Source organism: Pantherophis guttatus, chromosome 2 (genome assembly GCF_059756535.1).
Source record: "Pantherophis guttatus breed Tessera chromosome 2, ASM5975653v1, whole genome shotgun sequence".
NCBI lineage: Eukaryota > Metazoa > Chordata > Lepidosauria > Squamata > Colubridae > Pantherophis > Pantherophis guttatus.
Genome location: NC_142064.1, coordinates 180,974,249 through 180,996,862, shown reverse-complemented (window position 1 = coordinate 180,996,862; position 22,614 = coordinate 180,974,249). Strand labels below are relative to the sequence as shown.

Below are 22,614 nucleotides of genomic sequence, written 5' to 3'. Positions count from 1 at the left end.
TCTCAATGGCAGGATAATCAGAGAAGCAATAGAAATGGAAAAAAGGGACCATATTGCATGAATAAACGGGATGACACTTCACGTCTGCCTACTATTTGGAAACCTGCTCTCATAGATAGACGAATCTTGACACCATATATGGGACATGGACCAAGCATTAAACAAAAACAATCCCAACCAAATCATATTCAAATCAGCCACAAAGATGAAGCCCTGCCACCTAGTGGAGAAAAACCGACCATACACCCGAAGCCAAGCTAATAAACACATACTGGGACTCCCAACCAATCAGAATGAAAAGGTGGAGCCATCCCAGAATACCAGCACCAGATTTGAAATGCCAACGGCAGTTAGTGCAAAATGACTGCTGACATAAGCCTGATGATGGCAGATGGGATTCTGCCGAAACGTCGCTTCTACCCTTTTAGGGATATATCCACAATTACACGGGAAGAAACCCGAAATATTAACTATACACACATACATACCCGTGAAAACTTATATATATATATATCACACACACACACATACATACACATATACATATACACACATATATCCCTCCCACATGCTGGGCTAGACCAAGTGTCTCGATAGAAAAACACTTAATCTTTCCCCTGGCTCAAGCTGATGAAGGGAGGAGAACTTGTGGCTCAGAAGGATAATTCAACTGCCTAACATGCAAGAAGCCAAGTTCGAATCTAAGTAAGGGTATGCCTAGCTGATGAAAGCTAAAAAGCTTGAAATAGATCTATACTAGACTCCCTTTATTTCTTTATCAGCAAAATATAAATTTGGTATAAAATGGTTTGTCATGAATGCGACTACTTGAGGGCTCCTGGATTGAAGCTGAAAGGAGAAAGGGATGCAGCATGCTCCCTCCCACATACTGGGGTAGACCAGGTGTCTCGATAAAGAAACACTTAATCTCTCCCCTGGCTCAAGACGATGAAGGGAGGAGAACTTGTGGCTCAGAGGTTAATACAATTTTCTAACATGCAGCCAGCCCAAGTTCGAATCCAACTAAGGGTACGGCTAGCTGATGAGAGCTAAATAGCTTGAAATAGATCTATACTAGTGTTCCTTTATTTCTTTATCAGCGAAATATTATATATATATTGTTGTTGTTAGTTGCAAAATTGTGTCCGAACCATCGCAACCCCAGGCCTTCCTGTCCTCTACCATCCTCTGGAGTCCATTTACGCTCACGCCTATTGCTTCAGTGACTCCATCCAGCCACCTCATTCTCTGTCATCCCGTTCTTCTTTTACCTTCAATCTTTCCCAGCATTAGGTTCTTCTCCAGTGAATCCTTATACACACACATACACTTTACTAATAACTCAATGTGGACAACATATCCAACACCCCTTCCTCCTCTTATTTTCCCCATAACAACAACCTTGTGAGAAACAATGAATGACCCAAAGTCACCAGGATGGTTTTCACAGCTAACACAGCATTGGAACTCACGGTCTCCTGGTTTCTAGTCTGGTACCTTAGACACTAGGCCAAACTGGCTGTGAATTAAAAGATGCTGTCTTAAATTATAGTAGTTGAACTTTTAATCCTCTCTCATCCAGTTTTGGAACAGTGTACATTAAAAGCAGTGGAGTAGCATTCCTTTCCTTCTCCCCATCATGACCAACAAAAATAACCCACTAAAATTTCCTTTGGGCACTCAAAATTACAGCCCTGATATTTCAAATTCTGCCCCTGCTTTCTAACATGCAGAACCACAAATAACACCTCTAACAAGAGCACTACACATTCCTTTTGAGATGGAGAACGGATCTGATTATGTGTATCATATGACAAACCCTTTCTCTGAATTGCAGTATTTGTCATTCTCCATTGCATTTTACTCCCTCCTCCAAAATATGAGAGCGCATATCTTTTTTTTCCCTTTGGGCAAAGAATCTACTGTGATAAGAGCATAAAGGATTACAAGCTGGTACAAACACTTTTTCCTTTCATCTTCCCCAGGCTTTGTTCAGATTTGGTAAATGCAAGAGGAGCCGGCCTTTTACAACTGGCTCTGCTATGGAGAACATAGCGGATGAAATAAAGTCAATGCTGAGCTTGCAGTGCTGACTTTAATTTTTCACCTTGAGGCCCAGAGGCAGCAAAAGAGAGACTGGCCACAGGAGAGTGAGTGCATTGTGCAAAGGAAGGCAATAAGCTTGCTACCTTAAAGCAACTGCTGGAATAATACAAAAGAGTTTTAGAGTGAATCAGCAGATTCTCCCTCAAAGTCAGATGCATAATAGGTTTAACGGTTTTCTTCCTGAGGTTGCATTCTTGGAAAATGCAGACCTCCTTCAGGAATAAAATGAGAACAATATCTAACTCAAAAACAAAAGTGAATTCTAGGTTGATCACCCCTGTCAAAACTTTTTAATGCAGACAGGTAGAGTTTGTAGGCAAGATCCTATTTTGAGAATTGCAACTTTTGATTTGGAAAGGAGTGCTTTATAGGGTTTGTTAATTTGGGGATCCTTTACATTCAGTCATGTGTAACTGTCTCATGCTCAACAGGGCACTGGTAGGTTCAATTGTTATATGTGTCAACCAATCCTTCTAGGTCAACCAATGGCTCTAGGTGGATTACAAAGAACATAATAAGAATTAAATACCATAAAAACATAAAGAAAGGAGCAAATATACAATTTCAGACATATTTCCTGAACTGCAGTAGAGTAGTATCAAATAAATATAACTGAAATTTCTTTCTAATTGACTGATTATTTATGCCCTCCTGTTCTTCACTAGCCATATTGCCACTCAGAAAGCTACCCAGAGCAATTGGAACTGAATGTCTATACTTAAGACAAGGCCTACGAGAATAAGAAGGCGAACTCATCTTTCATGAGTTTGCCCTTTTATTCTTGTAGGCCTTGTCTTAAGTATAGAATTTGGTGAATTGGTGGCAATCAAGTTTTTCACCACTTTTGCTTTACAATGTTGTAAGTTTTCCTAGCAAAAGTCACTTTGGCCAGCATATGAGTACATTCCATTCCATTATGATGGAAAATTTCACTGTCATGGAAACCCAGAGCTCTTTCAAGTTACTTTCTGGTTTGGATAATCTCCAGTTGAGACCATCTGCCATGCTTTACTTCTTCTTGGTAATAACTATTGACAAACTCATGTTGTGAACCCAGATAGCTTAACAGAAGCACCTGCCTAGACAAATTGCATAAATAGTATGTACTAGGTGAGAAACTGTTTGATCCAAAAAATAAGTAATACTTCAGCGTCTTCCCAGAAATACAAAACTGGTAAAAAAAAACCAGCTAGAAATAATTATTGACCATGCAAAGTTACACACTGAGCATAGTATACTCAGAACTTCATTTACTGACAAATAGAATCTAATGATTTATAAATTTGAATATTATTTTTGGGATCTGTTTAGGACAAATAAATTAATTAAAGCTTATTTGAGTGAACATATGAAAATCTATAGAGAAATAATATATCTGGATTTTTAAATTTTGTTTTTGTCCTGAAATGAAACATCATATTTTTTTAACCTTTAAGTGTCATTTTTAAACTACAGCACTCCTTTTTCAGTTCAAATAATTGATCATAAATATACTTTGATTTTGAAATAAATCCAATGCAGATTTATGGTGTATATCATCTTCAAGGAATTCTGTTTCTTATGTTTGCTTTATATTTATATATTCCTAGTAACACTTATGATTATTTTTTTAAAAAAAGCTTGTTTTTGAACAGTCACTTGTATGTTAATCAAAACATTCTTCTCACAATAAAGCTAAAAGAATGTTCTTTCATCATAAAATGCACTTCTATCAACTTTCACTTCATTTTTATATATTATAAATATAATAATCTACAGACAATTTGCTCTATGTTTCATAAAGCATGTAGGATAGACTTTGTATTCTATTTGCTTAAATAGAGTTATATAAATTACTAATATTCTCCATTCCCTAAGGACGAGAGTAAATGGTAACTCGTTGATAAAAAAAGGTAATAGATAAAAATATATTGAATAATAGATTTTTAAAAATTACACATCACTTTTTTTGGTCCTATAGAATAGGGAAGCAATAAATATCTTGCAACACCCACTTTTTAAAATGCACCAAGAAAAAAATAAAGATTAAGAGCTGTTTGAAAACCATTAAAAGTTAGGGAGAATCAAAATCATAAAGCATGAAGTTAAGAAAATAGCAATAGAACTTACACTTATATACTGCCCCATAGTGCTTTACAGTACTTTCTGGTTCATTTATAATGCCAGCATATTGCTCCCAACTATCTGGGTCCTCATTTTACTGACCTCTGAAGGACAGGAAGCTGAATCAACTTTGAGCCCCATTAGGCTCGAACTCTAGTCTCTGGGCAAAATTTGCCCGCAATACTGCATTATAAATATTCTGGGCTCAATTCTGAAAGAGCTTCTGCCATGGAAACAATATGCTTTATTACCAATAATATCTCTTTTGACTGGAGAAGACAGAAACAATAGCTGTTGATGGTTAGAGTCATTGAAAAATACTTCTGGTCCCCAAATACAGAATGAATATTGTCATGGTGGTAACTTCTAACCACATCTGAAGATCTTTATGCTGAATGCTTATCTAGATAGAGGGTCCATGTAGAGCATTCCTTCTTTTCAAGTAGCATGACTAAAGCCAGTGGTTGAGAGTTAAAGATGTGCAAATATTTAATTAGGGAAGGGATGGCTTTTGCTAAGAGCATTTCTGTCCTCCTAACTTCATCACTGCACATAGAATTCTCCTTTGTCTCTTTGGTGGTGGTAGTGGTGTGTATGTGTGTGTGTGTGTGTGTGTGTGTGTATGCCTGGCCAGTATTTTACTTTTGAGTTTCAGTGTAGCAGAAAACAATACAAAGACTGTTTTTGTTTGTGTTGTTTTTCTTCCTGAGCCTAAAAATAATCCTCCAAAACCTGTAGTCATGCTGGCAACCTTTATCAATGTAGCTGTTCTGATGTCACCAAAGGTATGGAAATTGCTAACATTTATGGCATAAATGTTTTTTTCTATCAGGGCAACATTTGTGGCATAAGTTCCTTGTCTAGCATTGCTATACCTGGTGTCTATTGATCCAGATTCATGACATGAAAACAGCCAAAAAAGCTGTTTATGACAGCTTTTCTGCAAATATTTACTGGGGTTGTTGCATGAGCTTTGAGAAGTGGGACTAATAAATATTTGTTTAGTTTACAAATCTTGCAGCAATAATATTCTACAGATCACAGGATATACTGCTTAGCATCCATAGCTAAGAGAATATAATTCTTCTTAAACTGTCATGAACACAGTAAACAAGAATGAGGAAGAACATTTTTGTTGTAGCTGCTATTCGAGACTGAATATCCCAGCTCCCTAGACACAAGGAACTTTAAGACATGAACTATTCTTCTCAAGTTCGTAATATCTGAGATGATATATTTATCAGAGATATCGCCACTATATGCTTAAGGTAAAAAGAGAACAGGAGTTCCAGTGACAGGGATGCTGGATGAACTGCCATATTCAAGGTGCCAAACAGATAGGAATGGACAAAGTCCTTCAGTGCTACCTTCTCCATAGATGATGTAACTACAAATTAAATGGGAAGGAAGCAGCTGAGCAATCCAGCTATTTGCCTATGGGATGGGCTAGACTTCATATAATTACTTTGTAAAGATATCTGTACAAGAGCACCAGAATTAATGTTAATCAGAGACGATGAAAGTTAATCCACTTTGTATTCTACAGAAACAACACATTAAGTCAGAAGAATAAATTGCTTCACAGACAGGAGATGGGAGGATCATATTTTTAAATGATTTAAGCACTGTCTGAAAATAGAAAAACAACACAGCATGCAAAATATTGGCAAGAACCTTTCTTCTTAATGTACTTTCCCCCCTTTTAGGGTTACATGGAAGAGACTACCCTCCCAGCTATTAATTGTATTCAGGTTTAAAAGTGAATTGTATTCACTTGTAATTCTGCATCTCTTTTCTTTTGACATTCTCGGCATTAATGTTATTTCTTGATTGGCTGAAACAGTTAATATCAAACATGAGAAGGAAGTATCAGCAAATTTGGGGGAAGATGCAGGAGTACATAATATACTAGGTCAGCATATTTTTTAGAAAATATGAAATACCTGCTATATTATTAGCTGACTAAATGTTGTGAAAGAGGGTAAGAAAATATGAGAAGGCTAGAATTCTGAACAGAAAATGTTCTGCAATCCAATTATTATACTTCCTTGACATTTTATTATTACTGTTGTATTTTGTATGTGGCTTTAGGAGAACTGACAGACTCTAGTGTTTTTAAATGTAAATTACAGTTTATTTTTATATCTGAAGAAAACCAATATATACTCAAATTATCCTTTGCTTCAAGATGTATAAACAACACAGGAAATTACAATAATTTGCTTCTCATTATCCAATGTCTCATTAAGGTAAATAAACATAAATATTAAAACAAGCCCAGAGGTCATATGGTAACCCTATTATGTTTTTGTGAAACACACTGTACAAATTGCAGAGAAAGCTAGCAGCAATTTGTAAAATTGGTACAATTTATATATAAAAGAATTCCAATTATAGGAACAAGAAAACACTCCTTTTAGAAAATGTAGAGTTTTTAGAATGTATTCTCCTAGAAAATGTCTGCTGCTTTAGGGGGTATATTGCACAGCTTTTCTTTACAAAAAATATACAGTACTGAAATATTTAGTACTGAAATCAAGTAGCTTTGCTGATGCATTAGTTGAGAAAAAAAACAGTTTTCCAATTGTAAGGTGATAAAAGAAAAGTAGTAGATATATTAAAATAACAAAAATACTAAAAAAAAGTTCAAGCCAGTTGAAATCTTTTTTTTTCTTTCTTTCAGATTAGAAGAAAGGCTGTTATGATGCTGAAGCCCATATATATATATATATATATATATATATATATATATATATATATATATATATATATATGTATGTATGTATGTATGTATGTATGTATGTATGTATGTATGTATGTATGTATGTATATGTATATGTATATGTATATGTATATGTATATGTATATGTATATGTATATAGTTCATACCAGTAAAAAATGGAGTATGGTAGATATCCAGTAGATAAATTATGCATATCTTCTCAGACATTCAATTGGGTTTTTACTTTTACATGTGATCCTAAGGTTACAGTTTTTACTAAGAATCATTCTTATTGATTTTAGAAGAATTTATTTTGGAATTGATCTGGATGTTGAGGTACTGTTAATTAGATTAGCTTTTGTTAAGGTGCAATCGAAGTTCAGGTTTCTTGGGCAGAGAGCCTATTATTGTTCCTCATTTTTTGAGACTATAAAACTAGAAACTCTTGTTTAACATATCAAAATTAAGTTTGATATGGAAGGTATCTCATTTGGGAAAACATTGCAGATCAAACTGAGCCTCTTTCCTAGGTGCTTAAATACTTAAGAAAAGCAAAAGTGTTCAAATAATAAATTAAATAACAATGTAAAAGACAAATGCTAGAAAAAAAATTCTCTGTTGTGGTAGTGCCAGGAGTGGAATAACAATAATCTTCAGTGGAATAACAAAGGACATGGTGTGATAATGTAACATAAGCCTCAGTGGTGCAGTGGTTAGACAGCAGTAGTGCAGGCTACTTCTGCTGACTGCTGGCTGACTGCAATTTGGCAGTTCAAATCTCACCAGGCTCAAGGTTGACTCAACCTTTCAGCCTTCCAAGGTGGGTAAAATAAGGACCAAGATTATTGGGGGCAATATGCTGACTCTGTAAACTGCTTAGACAGGGCTGTAATGCACTGTGAAGCAGTATACAAGTCTAACTGCTATTGCTATTGCTATAAGCCAAAACTTCTGAGATTTACTACATTACGACACTACTAAGACACTAGAAAGGGTATTCATATATTGATGTATATACATATGTATGCATATATGCATACATATATACATACAGTATACTGCACCAGGGGTGAAATTCAACACGCTCGGACCAGCTTGGGCAAACCAATAGGGACGATTTGAATCAGTTCGCCGAACTGGTAAAAACCACCCCTGGTTGGCCCCGCCCATGCCTGCCCACTCGCCCGGTCACCATTCACCCCTTCCGGCTGCTCACTTGCCCCTTCCGGCAGCTCAGCCCATTCAACATTAAATCCTGCAATAGAGAGAATCCTAACTTTTCTTCCTCCATTCAAAGCGGAGCTGTTGCAGCCTGTCCCTTTAAGGTACTTTGACCCCCCCGGGAGGGATGGCACCGGGGGGGGACCATAAAGGGAGCAGCAGCTCTGCTGTGAATGGAGAGAGAGAAGTTCAGCTTCTCTCTGCCACAGCATTCACTATGAGCTCTTTCGGTGCTTATACACACATTTTTTCCTACCGGGTTCTGTGGGCGTGGCTTGGTGGGGGGTTATCTGACTGAGTGGGCATGGATGTGAATGACATCAAGTTGGCTACACCCACTCAGTCACAGGACCCACCACCACCAAGCCACGCCCACAGAACCGGTAGGAGAAAAAAATTGAATGTCACCACTGTACTGTACGTATCCATATTCTGAGAAGACGCTTGTTAATTTTTAACAATAACATACTTTATGGATACCTTCTGTATATTGAAATGACCCACCTCTCTCCGCATAACAGGAGAAAGGGAATTAAGATATAAAACATCATCTCCCATATAAATGTGCAACATAAAATGTTCCCAAAGGAGTAAAAAGCAAGCTGAGGTCAATGTATTGTCATTGTTCTGTAGAATTAGAAATACTGTACCTATGAATAATGCAGATGCTGACATGTTTGAGATGATGTGCAGAGTAATTCAGAAGTGAGATATGTGAAGTGATAAGGTATCACAGAGACATTCATTTGATTAACATTCTGCACAAATTGTCATAAGCATCAGCATGTAAGAGAAATGTCTTCCCAGAAATCTCTTTATTATATTTCCCCCTAAATCAAGTGGCTAATAGTCGGAGTGTAAGGGATTTCTCTAACAAAATTAGTGGAGAATTGAATTGTGAAGTTACTGAATTACTGAGATTCTGGATAGGGATACAGCCATAGAAATGTAGAAAATGTACACACGTCACTTAATTATCCAAAGACATGATAACAATCTTATTGGTTTCAATTCAAAAATGTAGCAATAAAAGGGCAAATCCAAACCATAAGAGATAATTTTCCAACTTCTATGTTGCAACTCCAATTATTGCAACCAACCTTTATGAAATATTCTCTTTAGAGGAGATTTTGCTGTATTAACCTCATTTTATTACTATATTAATTTCATCTTATTCAAAGCAAATTATCAATAGTTTACTAGAATAGCATATTCAGGCTCTTTCAAGCTTTTATTACCTCACTAAATTGTTTAAATAATCCCAAAGGTGCTTTTTCAAGAGGCAATGGACTTTCTGGCACCTTTGGGACCACCTTGACCAGGATGACTATCTCCATAGACCTGTTTAAATAACTAATACATATTCATAAACATCATTTAAAACAAAGCTATTAGTTACTCCTCCATTATTTCCAACAAATGTAGAACCTTAAAAATAATAAAGGACATCAACTAAATAAGGCCAGGTAATACCATATTTTTCGGACTATAAGACGCACTCTCCCCCCCAAAAAAGTGGGTAGAAATGTCTGTGCGTCTTATAGAGCGAATATTGTGGCAGGGAGGGGAAAGGGGTGCATGTGATGCTGATCAGCTGTTCTAGGTGGTGGGGATAGCTACTACCTATCGCCATCGCCTGTTTGTGGCAATCAGCAGTGACTGTGTGGTGGTGAATGGGTGGAGGCGAATGGGTTGCGGCAAATAGGCTGCGGCAATAGTGAATGGGCCATGACAAATGGGCCATGGTGAATGGGTCATGGCGACGGCAAACAGATGGCATGAACGGGCTGCGGCGATGGTGAATGGGCAATGGAGAGAGAGGCAGATTTTTTCCCCTTGTTTTCCTCTAAAGCTAATGTGCATTTTATAGTTCAAAAATATGGTAATTACTTGATTTCAATAAATATCATAACACATTCTGTTTAAGGTAAGGTTATTTACCTAAATCAGATTTCCGGACTTTTTAAGAACTCAGATTATTCTGTAACATTTTTTTTTTTGTGGACAAAAAGATCAAGATTATAGTTATTATTATATTATATTATATTATTATCACCTAGAAAGAGCATATGCAGCAAAGACAAATTCCTTGTGTGTGCAATCACACTTGGCCAATAAAATTCTCTTCTCTTCTCTTCTCTTCTCTTCTCTTCTCTTCTCTTCTCTTCTCTTCTCTTCTCTTCTCTTGACACTTAGCTACCTAATATCTTGATTTGAACACATAATGTGAGATCACCGTGGCCTTTGCTGATTATATTCATATAAAATTGTTCTGTTAGGAATCTTCTCCATAACATTGAACCAGAATATGGATTCCTGTAACTTAAGCTTCATTTGGAAACTACATTTCTATTTATGTAGTCTAAAATTACATTATCCTTTTTAGCAGCAGAGTCAGTGCACTGATTCATATTCAGGCTGTCATCAACAATTTAGGTGCTACTACTAGATCAGATATCCCTAATTCTTAAGGAAAGAACTTCATATTTGTCTCTATTAAATTTAATTCTGTTATTTTCTGTCCACTTCTTTAATCTAACCTAAAATTGTTTCTAATTTTAATTCTGTCTTCTATAATATAAGACGATTGCACTGCCTTTTAATGGTGTAAAGCACTTAGAATTACTGGTAGTGAGGCATTTTTAAAATTTGTGTAAATAATTAAATATAAGTCCTTTTGGAATCTTTTGCCATTTTATTAGCATTCTTATCACCACTTTACCAAGTCCTTAATAAAAGTGCTCAATGTGTGATAAAACTCTATAGCATTTCAGATGAAAATTTGCTCAGTTTGATATTGGACCAGTTACAGGAATTTTTTTTTTTTAATTTGATTTATATGCCGCCCTTCTCCAAAGACTCAGGGCGGCTTACAATGTGCTCAGCAGTAGCCTTCATCCTTTTGTATATTTATACAAAGTCAGCTTATTGCCCCCACAAACTGGGTCCTCATTTCACCTACCTTAGAAAGGATGGAAGGCTGAGTCAACCTTGAGCCTTGGCGAGATTCGAACCCTGCAGTAATTGCAGGCAGCTGGTCTTAATAACCAGCTTAATAACAGGGTGCCTTAAACCCCCGTACTACCAAGGCTCTTTTTGAATACTCTTTTGAATACTCTTTTAAAGTCACCCATGTTATGTACATCCAAATAATGTTTTGGTGGTATCATATCATTGCATATACCATAGCATTGCCATGCTCTATTGCAAAAATTGCATGATTAAAGAGGAAAATAAGATCACTCAGAATGATACTTTATGATATAATCTAGAAATAGATTTCCAGGCATTCATATGAAGAATACCTCACCAGTAGTCACCAAGTCTGAAAATGAGGAAATATTGACATAACCCAATCATCTGGTACTTCAATCTTTAGCATACTTTAGCAAATATTTTCAATCCAATGTATATAAACTCAGATAATCAGCCATCCCTTTCAGTATCCTATGATGCACAGCATCAGCCATATGAAATCCATCTAGGTCATGTTTGTCTCAGACTCAGTCTAATACCCAGTATGTGCTAGGAGTCAAGAAACCAAAGTTTTCCCTTTGTCATTTTTGTAACCACTTTTGCACTTGCTATTTCTTCTTTTCCAGTCCTGTCACTTTGTAGACTAGAAAACCTCCAGTTGATATAGCTTTCTTTATTCAATGGATGTTGTAGAAATTCATCTTTGAATGATTTTTCTGAAAAAGTTCTGTAAGAGTTATATTGCTGAATGATGAAGATGCATCTTGAATACAATGAGAATTTTATGTTCCATGGAAAAAATAACTGCAATTACTTATATAAGAAATGGTTAAATACAATTATTATTATTCTTTGTGCTTCCTGGAACAATTTGTCATCCAAAGATTTGCTCAAAATTTTGCCATAATGATTTTCTGTGAATCATTATGCAATGAGCATGGAGGAGCATAAACTTGCCCCCCCATCAAAATGGGTACTTTCCAGCAGTATTTCAAATCAGAGGACAACTAAACACAGAGAAATAACAAATCAATTTTTCCCAACCAATTTTTTCCAAAGTAAACTAGAATCTTTCAAGACTCAGGTAATACAATATTTTATTTATTTATTTATTTATTTAATTTGATTTATATGCCGCCCTTCTCCGAAGACTCAGGGCGGCTTACAATGCGCTAAGCAATAGCCTTCATTCTTTTGTATATTTATACAAAGTCAGCTTATTGCCCCCACAACTGGGTCCTCAATATGATGAATTCAAAGAAAATTTCGTCCACATTTCAAGAATAAATTCTCTGAGAGTAAAGTCAGAAAATTATGGGAAATGGGAAATTTGGGGCTTGAAAACAATAATGGCTAAAAAGAACCTACAGGAAAAAAATACCCTTAGATATTTATTTGGGAAAGTCTTTGACTTAAAATAAAAATAAAAACTGAGGAAAGAGACTTTATAGATTGTGTGACTGGGACCGAGCTACACAGAAGTATAATGTCTTAACTAGTTCTGTAGTAACAACTCAGGGGATATTGTGTTAGTTACACCTGTACTGGAAAGAGTTAATTTATTCTACTCTTATTTTAGTGCAGTGAACCATCTATAATATTTGAACAAAATATTATTGTAGGAAATACATAAATGACAATATTACAAAAAAAAATCCATTATATAATTAAATACAATGTAAAAAACAACAACAACCTGTTTTCATACTATTGGAGTCAAGACGTACCTAAATCTAAATAAATAAATAAAATCACTGCCAAAAAGTGAGGATCTTGGAATTCGTTCATTGGTTATTATAGCAACCATCATCTGTTAGCTGGTTCTTAGTTTTCTCTTATGTACACTTCCAGTTCCTCATCCATGTGGAAGTTCTAAAGCAAGAGCAAGGGTATCAAACTCAAGGAAAATAGCAAAGGATCTGCCCACAAAAATGGAGCTCAGGGGGGCTGCACGCACCCCCTGCACCCCATTTTTGCTGCCAAAGGGCTGCAGGAGGCCGTCATGGCCAAAAACAGGGCACATGGAGACTGCACGCGGCCTTCCCATGTTCTGTTTTCACAGGCAGAGGGCAGAAGGAGGCTCTGTTTTCACTTGCAGAGGGCTATCAAAACAAACTAAAAACGAAACAAAAGGAGAAATGTTTTTCCTTTTGCATTTGAGCATGCAAGAAGGGACAGGAAAGGAAAAAGGAAAAGAGGAAAGAAAAAAGATGGGAAGAGAGCAAGGAAGGAGAATGAAGAGGGAAGGAAAAAGAAGAAAAGGGAGGGAGGGAGGGAGAAAGGGAGGGAGGAGATTATAATGAGAGTGAGTGAGGGTCTCAAGGAAGTCCTGCCTTAGTACTTGGCCATCACAGGTGTCCCCAACATGAGTGATGTTGAGCTGGCCATGGCCACCATGGCTATGCCCCTGGCCCTCCAAGGTCCAACACAACCCTGATGTGGCCCTGAATGAAATCAACATCGCTGTTCTAAAGGTTCAATATCTAAGTGGTTTCAATTCCCTTGGAATAATGGATGATAGGAAATTTAAGGCATTTCCATAATATTGCATGTATTTAGAAATTCAGTAAAAGAAAGACACTGGTAGAGACATAGTTTATCTCTCAGAAATCTAAAATTACAAAGATCTCCAGAAAATGCATCATGAAATATGCTTTCCATAGTTACTGCTGTCTAAAAGAAATGGTAGGCAAAGTAACAACTGTAGTGTAAGAAAGAAAACTAGTCCAATCCCCAGAGAGGACATGAAGCCACTAATATTTGTCAATTTACAGTAATACAAACTAAGCATTACATGCCTGTTAAAAATACCTTAGAAATGTGTAGAGAGAGAATAACTAGAGCATATAATATCATCTACAGTAAACACAAATTAAAGAACATTTAATTGCATATATGATGCATATTATCATGGAATAAATTAAGTAATGCATTAGAAAATGAAATGAGTACTAATGTCTAAAATTCAATCTAAGCAAAATGGCTTGACTACTGAAAGAGAAATGAGTATGGACATAATTAAAGTATTGTAGCGGTCAAGAAATATAATAAAGTACGAGGGCTAAATGAAAAATAATGCTCCAGGTCCATAACTTTGGTTTAAATAAAAATATTTTAATAAATGAAATAGGAAAATAATTGTTTAAATTATATCTTTTGTTACCTATATTTACTTCTTCACATAATTATCACACTTTGGCCAAAAGTGGATACGGTTCTTAAAGCTGTCAGGTGTAAAAGAACTCACATTTTGGAGCTGTTCCACTTTGTGAGGACTTTTTGTTGTACAAACTCCTATGGTATTGAAAAACATCAATAAAGTGACCCACATATTCCTGTGAATGCCAAGGTTGACAGCACTTTCCTTTTGAGCAATCCACTAATTGTCCTTCATCCTCAAACAAGTTATGGGGTCCTGTTCCCTCATCATTTCAGTCAGACAGATGCCTTCTAAAGTATTCCTTCAAGTTTGGGAAAAAGTGGAACTTTTATAACACCCAAATCTAGATTGTATGGTGGGAGATGTAAAATGGTGAAATCCAACATCACAATTGCCTATAGTATTGGGTGGCTCAGGAAGTATGAGACCCAATGTAATCAATTTGTAGCAAAATATCCTTTGTGTTTCCAAATTCTGCCTTATCATTGTTTCAAAGTTTTGAGTGTTGCAGTATAACATTCTGAGTTAATAACGGTGCCTGGAAATTCATGCGAATAACACCATCTGCATCCCAAAAATCTGTAACCATGAGTTTTGAATCTCTCCTTCTTTGCAGGTAAATTTTTATGATGATACGCCATGGAGTGGTGTTTAGTTCCTGGGCCATATTTCACTAGCTGTCACGATTCTGTGAAGAAATATCTATTCTCATAGCATGACAACAATTGCTGGCAAATTATAGTTCTTGAAGCTTTCATCTCTGCTGTCAGCATGTGAGGAACTTACCTCGTACAAACCTTCAAATACTGAAGAACATCAATATGTTCAACATCAATATGATGTTCAATATTCCTCATTGAAATATCAATTTGTCTTTGACCCACCAATTGTTTTTAGCAGTTCTTCAGCCTTTCTCTTTTTGATAATTTTATTAAGAATTGTATTAAACAGATAAAACTAAACTAAAAATCTCTCCTGAAAAGATAGTAAGAAAAAGATATCCCCCCTTCATCCTCAACAAGCATATTCAAAATTAACAAGCTATTGCTCTCTTAAATGACAACCCCAAAAACCTTCATTCCATATCTCATTCCATTTTCAATAAACTCATTTCTAAATTTTTAATTTATTAATCAACAAAGGTCCAGTAAAAATTAACAAAAATACATAACAAGTATAATCTTCCTTTCTATTTAGTCTAAATCCGTCTTATCACTCCCTTAACAAATAACAACAACAACAACAACAACAACAACAACAACAATAATAATAATAATAATAATAATAATAATAATAATAATAATAATAATAATTTATAATAAATTATTATTATTTCAGGCTGTGAAAATAGAGAACATTATAAAAACAACAGAAACAAAGGCAGAATATAAGGAAAAACAGTTAGATGACACATTAAATGGATGGAAAACCAAAGCTCCACATGGACAGCACTTGAAAAATATTGAAGGAAAATGTGATAACAACTTGACATGGGCATGGCTTAAGAGAGGAACCATCAAGAAAGAAATGGAAGGTTTAATACTTGCTGCTCAAGAACAAGCACTACAAACAAATGCCATGAAAGCGAAGATACAAAAATCCACTGACAATCCAAACTGCCGACTTTGCAACGACAAAGTTGAAACTGTTTCACACTTAATATGTGAGTGCAGCAAAATCGTGCAAACTGATTATAAAGCTAGACATGATCAAGTTGCTAAATTAGTCCACTGGTCCAGTGGTCGGTTGCCCCCGGTTCTTTCCCCATGGAATGTGCTTTAGCACGAAGTCAAAGCAGTTGAAGTATTGAGCACAACGGACTTGTTTGGGCGATAGTTTTCATGGGGTCCTGAGGGCCTCCAGGTTTTTGTGGTCAGTCCAGACTTCAAACAGTTTTTGGCCCCCTTCCAGCAGGTGTCGCCAGGTTAGCAGTGCCCATCTCACTGCAAATGCCTCCTTTTCCCATGCTGCCCATCGTCTCTCTGTGTCTGTGATTTTGCAGGAGGTGTAGGCGCAGGGTTGTAGATTTCCTTGACTATTTCTGTGGAGTAGCACTGCTCCAAGTGCCACGTCGCTGGCATCTGCTTGGATGATGAAGGGTTGTTCGGGGTCAGGATGCTTCAACACCGGTTCCTTCGCAAACATTTCTTTTAGTGTTTCAAATGCCTCTTGGCAGATTAGGTCCCACTGTAGAGGTTATCCCGGCAGTTTTGTTCCTGGGCTCCCTGTCTTTAGGAGGTCCATCATGGGTTTGGCAATCTTCGCAAAGGAGGGGATGAATTGCCTGTAGAAGTTCGCAAACCCTAGGACCGGTAGTAAAACTGGCGGAAGGCTCCGCCCACCAACCCCAACGTCATCAAAACACTTCTGCGCATGCGCAGAAGAGCACGCATGCCCGAGAGCAAAGCAGTAGTAAAGGTAAGTAGAACCCACCCCTGCACTGGTCACTATGTAAAAAATATGGCATACCTGTATCTGAAAAGTCATGGGAGCACAAAGTGGAAAAAGTTACCAAAAATGAGACGGTGAAGATTTTCTGGGACTTTCAAATACAGATAGATCATCATTTGTAACACAACATGCCAGATATCATGGTTGTCGAGGACTGAAGTGTACAGTTTATTGACATTGTTGTACCAGGACACGCCAGAGTCAAAGAAAAAGAACTGGAAAAAATCACGAAATATCGCGACCTGGCCATTGAAACTACACAGCTATGGATGAAACATGTAACAGTGATACCCATTGTCATTGGGGCACTTGGTACCATGTCCAAGAAATTTACAAAACACATTAAGAAATTGCAGCTTCCTGCAATAACACCAGCGGAAAAAACTGCGCTACTCAGAACATCATATACTTTAAGAAGATATTTGGTTGATACTTAGGACACTGGCAGTAACCTGTATCAACCATTAGCACCAGTCAATTGTATTTGTGACACATTTTTAAATGATCAGTTGACTGAGTTTCATGTTTAATGAATAAAAGAGATAATAATAACAATAATTTGAAAATAAATAATGTCACACAAAATGAAGCAGCTAAAATGCCCTGGGACTTTAAAATTCAAACAGATAAGAATCTACCATATAACACCTCAGACTTAACAACTGTCCATAAGAAAGACAAAAAAGTCTGGATCATGGACTCGGCAGTACCTAGTGACAATGGAAGAGAAAGAACTAGAGAATATCACAAAAGACAAAGACCTGTAAATAGAAATAGAATTACAGGCAAAAGAAAGCAAAAATAGATCTATAGTAATAGGCACCTTGAGTGCAATGCCAAAACAACTGGAGCACCACTTGAACACTGTAGACATTGACAAAATTACCAATGTCAAGTCAACTTTATTTGGAACAGATTAACAGTTTATCAATCTTAAAGAAGAAGTTAAAATAATAAAGTGTAAGTGATTAAAAGGGTTTGCTTAAGTTTGTGTGTGTCTATGAAGGCTGCTTGTACAGTTCAGAGATGATAGAACCCGTGACTCCTAGCTCAATGCAAGATGCAGCTGCAGGAATGACAATAATGCCTATCTACTCACAGAAGTCACCTGTACAAGTCCAGAAAGTATTGTCAACCCTGAAGTGAGCCTGGCTGAAGCCCTCTTGGAAGCTCCAGGGTTGCCACACAATGGTGGGAGGGGGAAAATAGTTAGATGGGGTTTTGTAGCCAAAACAATAAAGTTTTCCTGTGGGAACCAAGGTCATTCACACAGGTGGCTGGCCAGAGGAGGAGATAGTAACCAAGCGACCAGCCAACACTTGAATTGGACAGCATGACCGGTGACTTAGAGGGAAAGGGAAAACTTTTATGTTTAATCAGATGAAAGATGCAGAAAATTTCAGAGTTGGCTTTCACCAGTTGTGCCAATATGATGTATCCAAAAAACTGTTCTTTGAGGAACTCGCCTGCCTCAGAGTTTTGTTTTCTATGAGTGCATTACTTGGAACGCTGATATCGGCAGCCTGGATCTCACCTTCAGCTGTTTTTTCAGCAGAAATGGTATCACAATACACACTGACTAGATCACGTATTTCATTCCTGATCACACAAATTAGCTCTTCTTGGTGTACCTTTTTACATTTTTTTGGCCCAGAAATGCACAATATTGTACAGAGTTATCACCAAAGATAGTCTGCATTCGGGAGTAAATTTTAATTGGAGGGACTCCTTCAGTGCAGGTAGTCCTTGGCTTATGATAGCAATTGGAGCCAGCTTCCCCACTGAATTTGCTTGTGGAAAGCCAGCAAGGAAGGTTGAAAACCTTATTTGTGACCATCATTGCCTTCATCTCCCTGCCACATGTAATTGTGAGTTAGGTACCCAAAAGAACCAGATTATGATCATGTGACCGCAGGACTGCATGATCATGTGACTGATTCTATGCTACTTTGAGGACTGGTTCTATGTCCATTTTGTCAATGCCACCATAGCATTGAAAAGTTGCTGAATGAATGGACAGAAGTCAATGAGTATTTGTACTCAAAAATTCAGTCATGTCACTTTGTTTAAAGCACACTGATGAGTATGCAACCTTTTCTTATAGCAACTTGCCACCAAGTGAATTAAATAGGCAATACTGAAAAACACTTCAGAGTTTCTAACATCTGTTGGTACCTTATAGATTGGATGTGTTACTTTTGATTCAACTCAACTTACAGCCACCATTAGGATTGGAATTTTCATTGTAAATCATTGCAAACATAAGTCACGTCAAATTGTTAGGTGAATCCAGCTTTCCCTGTGGGTTTTTCTTATTGTTTTTGCCAGAAATTGGCAAAAAAAAGGTCCCAAATCATTATCATCTGACCTTAGGATGCTGCAGCCAGTTGTAAATATGAGTGGGTTGCTAAGCTCCCAAATTGAGATCACAAGACAGCAAGAGTAGTGTGATAGCTATAAGAACAGAACAGAACAGAACAGAACAGAACAGAACAGAACAGAACAGAATTTTATTGGCCAAGTGTGATTGGACACACAAGGAATTTGTCTTTGGTGCATATGCTCTCAATGTACATAAAAGAAAAGATATGTTCATCAAGTATGTGTATATGTGGTTTAAGTCATGTTTTCCAAGGCTGTTGTAACTTTGATCTGTTGTTAAACGAATGGTCTTATATTACAGCACCTACCTGTAAATTGTATGGAATGAAACAAGTAAATTCAAAGGGCTGATGGCTAAAAACTGATAAACCAGCCCAAACTTTTTACTGTCAGATACTCTCATATACTCATTTTGCCTTTCTCATGAAAAAAACAAAAAAAACAAAAACCTATAACCCTTTGATAATTTGATCCATCTTGCCAACCTGCAATCTTCCTTCAGTTCCAGACTTTTAAAGCTGACGCAAATCTCTTGTGTCCTAGCCCTTGAACCTTCATTTACTGTTTCAAAACTAGCTCTCTCTATTTGTAATTATGTTTGACCCCAAATGCAAGGGAGAATATGGAAAACAGCTTCAACTTAGTATGCATCTTCATATTCCATTCAGAATACATCAAACAGGAACTTGGCAAGGATATCAGTAAATTCAAGCAATGCAGCAATTCTGATATGAAACATGATATACATTAAATATACCTGAAATGCACCATGGCTGAATAGATAAGCTATAGTATAGTAATAAAAAAAAGGAGGAAGAATTTCGCACAAAAGATTAAAAACATTATCAATAGGGAAAGAGAGAGAAAAGAATTCTCCTGCACATCCTATTGGTTGAAAATTTTGGTCACAAATATGTAAAACTTAATCACAAACGAAATCCATTGTTTGTGATATATATCTTTCCTTGGAAATCCCTATGGATGCAAACACTAACATGGAATCACATCAGATTACAGATGGACAACTACTTCTATGTCAGAGGCCAGAATTTGGCCAAGAGGTTGACAAATTAAAAGAGATCCTTGGATTATGTGGGTCCATTTTTTCATAACTATAAAGTTTGGGAGGGGGTTGTTATGTTAATGCTAATAAGAGTCTTCCAGAACCTCCAACTTCACATTCTCCTTCTGACCTTTATTTTCACATTTTTCGCTGAACACTGTAGGACCAAAGATCAACAATTTTGTCACAATTTGGCGTTTGAACTATGGTTCATTCTGGGGCTCCTGAATACCAGAGACCTCATTTGGCTGCACACAGAGAAACCTCTTCCATACGAAAAAAACCCGTGTGCTCATATGACTACTAAGATATTTTAAAGGATCACGTAATTAGATAATGTATATCTAATTCGAATTCTTAAATGGTCCTGTTTCTACAGACCTTTTTCCTAATGACTTACATAATTAAAAAGGTATGGTGGAGGAAAAAAACTTCCAGAGGTCATCTTCTGTTAACCGTTTAATGGGGAAGAGCTAACCTGATCTTCACATCTCTAATTAATAAAACTCAATTAAAAAAAAAAAAGCCTTCCTAAGACTGCAGGATAGTTAAAGAACTATATAGTTCTTTAATATACTGTAGATAGGAAATATAGATATAATATAAACAAGCTTGTGATTTTTAATAGCAAGCATACACAACTTAAGAGCCAACAGTGTACATCTTTACCTGCCAGGTAATGCAGCCACTCATTTATCATTCCCAATTGACATTTATTTAACCTTGGTGGGTTTTCAAAATTTCCTGGCTGCCAATGTTTAAAATTGTCTAGGAGGCTGCAAGTTTTATAGCCCTCTATAGGTTTGTATTACCTGTTCTGCACCATGCTCATTGCTATCCAATCCAAGGGGTAAACGTTTTTTCCGATCAGATCTTTAAACATTATGAAAGTTTCCATCAAAAAGTCCTAGTGGAAAAAAAATATGGATATTTATCTTTTATATTTAAATATCATGCATTCCTCAAAAACAGAAAAGAAATCTTGTTCTCATCTTCAGTGCAACATGTACATATTTCTGACCCAATTATACAAAATGCCTAGTAATGACTGCAGCAATCAAGCAACAGAATAAAATAAAATAAAATCAGTGCTAGTATTTTATACCACTCTACCTCACCCCATTTTTGCATGAAATTGCACCGATATGACAACGCAACAAATATACTAAAATTGAAAAGTACCTTGTTAAAAGACAAATAATCCAATATTGGTTTACAATACTAGTTCATCTACATAATTTCCCACTTTTCTTTTTAAGACTGAAACTTCAAAGGCAATCCTGTTATATAAACTAATATTCATTAGTTTATATATCAAAAATTAAAAAAACCAGCCCATTTTGAGATGAATATGCTTGAGACTGATTCCCATGACCACTTACCACTAATTCTGAGCTTGTCTGAAAAGTTTCAATGTATGAAGAATAATGCTGATCATTCATTTGGTCCAGGATTGCTGTCATGCAGGCCACAAAATGACTCTGTGAAAGAAACAGATTAACCGTGATGAAACATATATATACATCCAGATTAGATACATTAAGAGATAAAGTAACACACTTATATTATGTCCTTGATATCAACATCAACATCAATAAGTGTTTATCTTTTGTATTATTTCCTTCACGTTGTGTATGATTTTGTAAAATCTTATCTTTTTAATACTGTAAACCAACCAGAGTTACCCTGTGGTAAAATGGGTGGTCAATAAATTTAAAAAATAAAATAATAAATTAAAGTAAAATAAAATAAGTAATAAAATAAGAACCTGTATTACAGTGGACTAAAGCACTGTTATTAACATCTGCTGCCTGCAATTACTGCAAGTTCAAATCTCACTAGACTCAAGGTTGACTCAGCCTTCCATCCTTTCAAAGGTAGGTGAAATGAGGACTCAGATTGTGGGGGCAATAAGCTGCCTTTGTATAAATATACAAAAGTATGAAGGCTATTGCTTAACGCATTGTAAGCCACCCTGAGTCTCCGGAGAAGGGCGGCATATAAATTAAAGCAATAATAATAATAATAATAATAATAATAATAATAATAATAATAATAATAATAATAATAATAATAAAAAATAAAATAAAATAAGAAATAAAATAATAAAATAAAATAATAAAATAAAATAAAATAAAATAAAAAACACATGCCAAATACCCAATGGAAGGAAAAGAACTATTTCTGATTATACTGTGTGAGCTGCAATTTTCAAAACTTTGCATTTCTCAAAATAAGTAGTCTTGGACATAATAATGGGCAGTGTTTTGCTACACAGATACAATGTCAGAATCTGGTACAGAGAAGTGTAATATTTTTTAAAAAAAAATTAAAAAGACAATACATTTTTAAAGAAATTTTCTAGAATTGTTCAGAAAAATCTTGTGTTGTTAAAGAATGTTCAAATAATCATAAAAACATTAAGTCTAC

General features: G+C 36.1%; 1 protein-coding gene and 1 long non-coding RNA gene across 2 annotated transcripts in view; one reads left to right on the top strand and one right to left on the bottom strand.

Moving 5' to 3' along the window:
* The window catches only part of DOCK2 (dedicator of cytokinesis 2), a 306,359-nt gene that overhangs the window by 80,041 nt on the left and 203,704 nt on the right, over positions 1–22,614 (bottom strand). The window contains exons 28-29 of the mRNA XM_034406030.3: positions 21,567–21,665; positions 20,997–21,091 (exon numbers count right to left, since the gene is read on the bottom strand). Of these exons, the coding sequence (XP_034261921.2) occupies positions 20,997–21,091; positions 21,567–21,665 (194 nt within the window). The remainder of the gene's footprint in view (positions 1–20,996; positions 21,092–21,566; positions 21,666–22,614) is intronic.
* LOC117657968 (uncharacterized) lies at positions 3,051–15,171 on the top strand. The gene is made up of 2 exons (XR_004589210.2): positions 3,051–3,127; positions 14,905–15,171. It is a non-coding gene; the product is annotated as an uncharacterized LOC117657968 (long non-coding RNA).